The sequence below is a fragment of the Haliotis asinina genome, chromosome 10 (genome assembly GCF_037392515.1).
Source record: "Haliotis asinina isolate JCU_RB_2024 chromosome 10, JCU_Hal_asi_v2, whole genome shotgun sequence".
Lineage (NCBI taxonomy): Eukaryota > Metazoa > Mollusca > Gastropoda > Lepetellida > Haliotidae > Haliotis > Haliotis asinina.
Genome location: NC_090289.1, coordinates 31,560,998 through 31,568,977, shown reverse-complemented (window position 1 = coordinate 31,568,977; position 7,980 = coordinate 31,560,998). Strand labels below are relative to the sequence as shown.

Here is a 7,980-nt window from a genome sequence, read left to right as displayed (position 1 = left end):
CTACCAATCACGGTGCACAGGGACACGTTGTCAGAGAAGCAATAACAGAGATTTATGATATGTGGGTTTTATTTGTCACGAGAAAATGTTTTTCATAACAATTGCTCTCATGTTCTCACGTAAATCTGTAAATGGTTACATTATTTTCATAGTTTTTATGTGAACCATACGTGCGTGTTGCTGAGGGAGTTATTATAAAATGACGATAAGAAACAATAATAATTATTGATAATGGAAAGAGGTTTCAGTTTATGTGGAGCTGAGTGGTGGAAGCATAAGTAGTTGAGACATGACGTGGAGATGAGGGGTAGTGGTGTATGTGGAGACTGTGTGAAGATTAATGGTAGTTGTATAGGTGGGTGGGAGATAATGTTAGGTGGGGTGGGGGTAGGGGGTGGGGAGGTGGGGTGGTAGTTCAGATTGGTGGGAGATAATGCGAATGTTAGAGGTGTTGGTACGGGTGGGTGGGAGATACTGTTAGGTTGGGGTGATAGTTCGAGTCGGTAGGAGATAATGTGAAGGTTAGGGGTAAATTGTACAGGTGGGTGGTAGACAATGCTAGGTGGGATGGCAGTTCAAGTAGGTGTGAGATAATTTGGAGATGGGACTGTGGTACGCGTTGGTGGTGTTGTTAGGTGGGGATAGTAGATCAATATGGTTGACTTAATGTGGAGATGGGGTAGTGGTGCAGGTGGATGGGAGATAGTGTTAGGTGGCGATGGTAGTTCAGGTAGGTGGAAATAATGAGGGTAGTGGTAGAGATGGATGGAGGTAATTTTGGGTGGGGGTGGTAGTTCAGGTCGGTGGGAGACAATGTGAAAGTTTGGGTTAGTGGTATAGGCAGGTGGGAGGTAATGTGGAGTTGGGGGCAGTGGTATAGATAGGTGGGAGATAATGAGGAAGTGGGGGCAGTGGTATAGGTAGGAGGGAGATAATGTGGAGGTTAGGGCAGTGGTATATGTAGGAGGGGGATAGTGTGGAGGTGGGGGGTAGTGGTATAAGTAGGTGGGAGGTAATGTAGAGGGTAGGGCAGTGGTATAGGTAGGAGGGGGATAATGGGGAGGTGGGGGCAGTGGTATAGGTAGGAGGGAGATGATGTGGAGGTTAGGGCAGTGGTATATGTAGGAGGGGGATAGTGTGGAGGTGGGGGGCAGTGGTATAAGTAGGTGGGAGGTAATGTAGAGGGTAGGGCAGTGGTATAGGTAGGAGGGGGATAATGGGGAGGTGGGGGCAGTGGTATAGGTAGGAGGGAGATAATGTGGAGGTGGGGGCAGGGGTATAGGTAGGAGGGGGATAGTGTGGAGGTGGGTGGCAGGGGTATAAGTAGGTGGGAGGTAATGTAGAGGGTAGGGCAGTGGTTTAGGTAGGAGGGAGATAATGAGGAAGTGGGGGCAGTAGTATAGGTAGGAGGGGGATGGTGTGGAGGTGGGGAGCAGGGGTGTAAGTAGGTGGGAGATAATGTAGAGGTGAGGGCAATGGTATAGGTAGGAGGGAGATAATGAGGAGATGGGGCAGTGGTATAGGTAGGAGGGAGATAATGAGGAGATGGGGGCAGTGGTATAGGCGGGTGGGAGATAATGCAGAAGTGAGGGCAGTGGCTGCGGTGAGGGCTGTTTTTGAGACATAACGTCTCTGTACAATTTTATAAGGAACCACAGATTCACTAACTCATTCAAAATGACGATCTAATTAATGACTGAGAAATAACAGCAACCACAGTTTCATGAGATCACCGTGATGGTTTTCTGGCAATGACTCTCATTTTACCTTTAATGGGGAGTGAGTAAGTGAGTTTAGTTTCTCGCCGCGCTCAGCAATATTCCAGTTATATGGTGGCGGTCTGTAAATAATCTGGAAAGGACAATCTAGTGATCAACAGTATGAGCATCGATCTGCGCAACTGGGAACCGATGACATGTGTTAACAAACTCAGCGAGTCTGACCACCAGATCGCGCTAGTCGCCTTAATGGCAAGCATTGGTTGCTGAAGGCCTGTTCTACCCCGGATCATTACGGGTCTATCTTTACAGGACATGGATACGTTTTACAGTGTAATATAGCTTCCGAACAATAAATTAATTATTTGAAAAACTGAACCATAGCGTTTCAACTGCATCAATGTGTTTCAGCGGATTACAGTTAGACAGTCCAGCCAACTGTTCTCTGTCCTCAGCTTGGAGGTTTGCTATCGATTTTTTCCTCAGACTTCTTACCAAAACAAGTTTACTAAGTACTGCATGTTTTATCCCCCTGACATACGACCATGATTTATTATTCTATTTCAATGCGGAACATTTTATTGGTTTTGTTTAGTGTTCACCGATAGTGTAGCTGAAAACAGCGGGTGATAAATAATCCGGTTTGAAGAAGATAAACTATTAACTTGACAATTGACGTTTACATCGTCGGGGGTCAATGACTCGCAATTCCAGGGATCGGATCCTCGAGTATTCCATTTGTATGACCTGTGAAGACTGGGATGAGAATTGGTCTTCAGCAACCAATGCTTGTCGTAAGAGGGGACTAAGGAGACCAGGTCTTCATGCTTGTTGTCATGGTAACCCTGCTGCGCACAGCAATGCCCATGATGGCAAACACTGGGTTGTCTGGTCAGTGATCCGACGTCATATTTGGAACACTAGTTAGTGCGACATCAACAAGAAACAAATAAATGAAAAATGCACAAAACATGGGGCTGTGGGTGTCATTGACTGACACTTCTTTAAATCAACATGACGCACATTAAAGCATTATGTGATTAGGAATTTACATCTTCAAATACAGATTACCGAATGTGACGTCACTAAGGTAACTTACACACGTCAGAATCATATGACTTGACTCCATGTAATGGTGAAAGAATACAGCCAATGTAAAGAGCTCTTCGTCCATTGTTCCATAAATGTTAAAGCATCTATAAAACTCTTGAATTAATTTTATATATGCTTATCTGTAAATTCATCTCTGTAGCCTGTCATGACAACCAGTATTTACAGTTTTATCACATGAAACATTCCGCTCTGTCCGATATTTTCTTCTTTTTTGTAACTTATGTTAACTCACTGTAACTGATCTATTTGCATCTTTTTCACCCCTGTCTCTCTGTTAACTCAGAGTTGAATCTGTAACGTTAGAAAATCAAAACCGGTTATTGACAAGCATTGGCGATTTATATATGTAATGAAACGGTAAGACTGTTCAGGGTTTTACGACGAGTTGAATGCTGGAATCACTGCTAGTCGCAGCACGTACACACGTCAAATTTGTCTAAGTTAATTTTCCATAGCAAAGAGGATCTCAACAACTCCTTTCTCCGGCTACTCATCTAGGTTCTACGTGGGCCCGAACGGAACAGACATCAAGCGGGCTCTATAGCGTTCCGACATCTTATACCCATAAAACATGCTGGATACGAAACATTATCAATTTTCTCTATTGTATTTTAACCATTTGATTTGATGCACGTCCTCTCTTCATTGATTTCTCGTAACGTTTTCTTTGTACACGGGGCAACCATTATATGCATTCTTCTTTTCAAGAGCAGCGTCGTCTTGAGTTACGTTTAAAAATTGATCTTTGCTTTAAATTGAGGCAGTGAAATTGGATCAATTATCGAGTGTCTCGTTAAAGGTGTTGCATTGAGATATCATTATTTTGTAAATTGTTTTGTAATCAAGACAAAGTTTCTTTAAGATGCAAAGTTTGTCACGACATCGGAATTTGGATGTTTTCAGAGAATGAAAAACCGTATTAAGATTACTTTGATCAAACCACTGGAAAATATTTGATTTATCTTTTTTGTGAGACACTGAATGCTTTGCTAATGCTTCACTGTATATGTTCAGCTGCAGAAAAGGTCATTGTTCAAGATTACCGGTATAACTATATTACGACACTGTTTGACTGTCATTGTAATGTGTATGTGTATTGAGACATTCAAGATTATAACTATGACGACACTGTTTGACTGTCATTGTATTGTGTATGTGTGTATTGCGACATTCAAGATTATAACTATATTACGACACTGTTTGACTCTCATTGCATTGTGTATGTGTATTGAGACATTCAAGATTATAACTATATTACGACACTGTTTGACTCTCATTGCATTGTGTATGTGTATTGAGACATTCAAGATTATAACGATTACGACAGTCACTGTGTTTGACTGTCATTGTATTGTGTATGTGTATTGAGACATTCAAGATTATAACTATATTACGACACTGTTTGACTGTCATTGTATTGTGTATGCATAATAAATAATAAAAAAATTATCGAATCCGGATCTTCGGCGTGAGGACCGAACTCTTAAACCGTTAGGCTACCTCATCGCGAAGAAGTGTTACAGCATAATGTGAGTGAGTGAATGTGTATGGTTTTACGCCACTTTTATCAATATCAAGGCTCCACATTATGTGACATTATGTGTTGCTGAAGAAAGATCGTAATACTTTCAAAAGATAAATTGTTACAGCATCTGGCCCTAGATAGCACCAGTGATTGACAACAGAAAATAACGCTGTGTGAAAACGTATAAACAGATTGTGTGCAGGTAGAGTACAACATTGTATCAAGGTGGATTGATCATTCCTGAAAACCGACTGTAACGTTTATGAAAATGTATTGTGACATTAGGCGAGGAGGTATTGAAACACTGTGTGCCTATATATTGTAAATTGTACAACGATACATCGCAACACTGTGGGAAGATGTTTTAACGCTGTCTAACGATATATTGCAACATTTGCTTGATTCTACACCGTCACTAAAACAGTAATTGAGAGACTGATCACCCATCTACTTTGCAATGAGTAAGTAAGCACCTTAAAACATTAAAACAAATTAACCGTGTAAGATCTGCCCTTTGAACGAAACCAAGTAATTATCTTAAGTGCCCCAGTTTCATCCGTGGCCGTATTAATTCCACGGACTGATGTACCAACTAACCTTAATTCACTGCTGGAGAACAGAAAATAGGACTCGAACCTAAATAGCAAATTTGAAGACATACAAGTAACCTGACTATAGCCTCAAGGTCTACTAATGCTGCCCTCGTTGTGACGAGTGAACACTCATGACAGGATCAAGATAGTGCAATTCACTTTGGCTCATTTGACTATAACGGGAAACGTAGCAAAAGACAACAAACACCTTTGTTCTGATAAATGGTTCATTTGGAGAAAACGAGAACAGACAACACATATCTTTGTATTACATGTTTATTGATAGAGTATGGCGAGTATGGTGGCATGTTTTGGTTTGGCTCCAGATAAACAGAACGTAGTGTGGTATACTGACAGCATACAAGGAACAGGCCTGAGTTTCAGTACAACAAGGTCTAGCAGAGAATACCTAAGGCTAACAGCAAGTAATTGGGAAAAAAGAAAATAAGCTGTCATTGTTACGAGGAGCTGACTTCGTGTCGGAATGGGCTGGAATCGTGGATGTATTTTGTTTTGCTCACGTTTCTCCAATATGGAGGCAATAACTCCGTAAAAATCTTAAGAATGATACGTCCATCTGTCTACCCAGGCGTATAAAAAGAGTGATTTAATTATAAACAATATTTGTCGTGTATATTTTATTATTGTCTTTTGTTTTTTCAAATAGGCATTTAGTTTCCATGATGCTGCGTGTGTTGTTCCTCTGGTTGTTATTGTGCATCGTAAGACATTACTGCCTTTTCTCCGTTGGCTTTAGTTCCGCCTGTGCGGTTTTCGCCACCATACGTTGGCTTGTGTTACTATTATAGCATCTTTTGTTCCTCTCCTATCGGTTTTCATTCCTCCGGTTTGGTTTTTCTCCATCTTACGTTGTTGGCTTATGTTACTATTATGGCCCCTTTGATCCTCATGTTGGCTTTTGTTTCTCAAATGCTGCTTTTTCTTCATATTGCGTTGGTTTGTGTCACTACTGTAGTTCCTTTTGATCCTCATGTTGGTTTTTGTTTCTCAAATGCTGCTTTTTCTCCATATTATGTTGGTTTGTGTCACTATTGTAGTGCCTTTTGGTCATTGCATGTCGGCTACTGTTCTTTCAACATGCGGCCCTATTTTCCTCTTATTTTGATGTTTGTCACTATCATGCTGACCTGTGTAACTTCGTTGGGACCTTTTCGGTTATATATTGGCTTTTGTTAGTACTTCATGGTCTTTCCTTCATCTTATGTCAGCTCTAGTTAATAAAACTCACCATTCGTTGCAATAGCTTTGGGATTTGTTCCTCCTGTTTTCAATTAAGTTTTAGTGTTAATTAATGTCACTGGAATATAAAGATTTGTTATCGACATAACAGTTCACAAATGACGATGTCAATGTGGGGTGAATTAGTGATTTTGGACTTCCTACTGCATTGCACAGTATGTCAGGTAGTTTCACCCTACAGCTCACTCCACTTACGATTGGTATATGATTGCTTGTTCATGTGGGATTCAGGGAAATAAAAAGTTCATTTGAAATGAATTTCGAAATCCAATAAATGGAAATGGGCAAAAAGTAATTACTTTCTCTTTTTATGCAGTCATTTAGAAATGGATCGTGCAACCAGAATAGAAGAATCTATAATACATGACGGTTTAACCTTCTGTTACGTCGATTTGGCTTGATGACCCTTCGTGATCTGACTTTCAACTCCTTGTTGGCTTAGCTTCTGACTGTGTCTATGTCACAAGCTATTACCGTTCCTCGCCACCACCACAAATAAGGTGGCATTTTATTTGTCAAATCTCTAGCAGCGAGGAGGACGGTTATAACACGTTTACAAGGACTTGCGGTTGTTTCCGATAACCCGAAAACAGCGCGACATTGAGATTAAAGCAGGCAGGAAATTGAAAGCTGCACGGCTAGCGTTGTGTACGTAATGGTAATCACTGTAGTTGCCTACATCACAGCCACGGCTGGTGGAAACCATCGACCAGAGCGGACGCTTTTACAGACACCACGGATACAGCGTTGTTGAGCCAACGTCGTTTGATGCGACGAGATGAAGGAACTACCCGTTGTGATGGGTCGTGTTATGTTTGGAATCGTAATTCAAAGCGATGTGCATTTTTTTAACAGCCACTTGGATACTTTTTGTAACTGTGTGTTGTGAAACAGAATTCTAAACAGCATGGAAAAGAAATTATGCATAAAAAGTCATGTGGCGTTTATCCTTTTCCCAGCCGTTACAAACAACCACGTTCCTTCCTCACCTTTTTAATATCCACTTCTGATGGGTCTACCCATGTCAGCTCCCTCTTCTTAGTTGCAAAAGTTCAGTTGGCATTTCCCATGACAATAAAACGTCAATCTCGATAAAGTTCTTTTAAATATAGACTTAGTGTACATAATGGACTCGTGGATATACTTGTGTTAAAGAAAGTCTTGTTAGATATAGGTTAATATTCAAAATGTAGAGTCATGTGATAATTTGGCCAAGTCAGTATATGGCTAGAATAATGCTAATAAAATGTAGCACACTCACTCACTCACGTGATGAAACGCTCACATCGTAGCGTGTTTCAGAGGCGGTTCTGTGTGGTCTGCTGCAGTCGACCAGGGGCGCCAGGTAAGTGCGCTCGCAGCTGATGCATTTAGTCTTCAGCTGGGGGATACCCAGCAAGAACGAAACGTATATCTCAAAAGCAATCATTCACCCAGACAATTGAACCGACATTTGGAAGCGGCAATCCGTTTGAAAATCAGTTGGTCATAAAAATACATTTACCGTCTACTGCATCGTGGCACTCGGTCGAACTGTTCGCCTCGAGCTTTGCAGTTATAGAATATATATTGGAAGACTGCTATTTCCTTAGTACTCTAATTTCAGAAATGCCATTACACTAGTCTGGGGATTTCTTCAGTCTGTTTTCAGATTATAACTGCGATCTAGTTTAGTTTCATTTCCATTTGGAGGATGTTCTGCTTTGGCTAAAACTGCACTTGTTTTGGGTTATCGTGGTAGTTGAATTCGTAGTTTAAATTTGCTATGTGA

At 41.0% G+C, this 7,980-nt stretch overlaps 1 protein-coding gene across 1 annotated transcript; it reads right to left on the bottom strand.

Moving 5' to 3' along the window:
• Positions 1-575: 575 nt before the first annotated feature.
• On the bottom strand, positions 576-1,625 carry LOC137298642 (uncharacterized). The gene has a single exon (XM_067830924.1). It carries the CDS (start codon positions 1,623-1,625, stop codon positions 576-578), a length of 1,050 nt encoding a protein of 349 aa, XP_067687025.1.
• Positions 1,626-7,980: the final 6,355 nt, after the last annotated feature.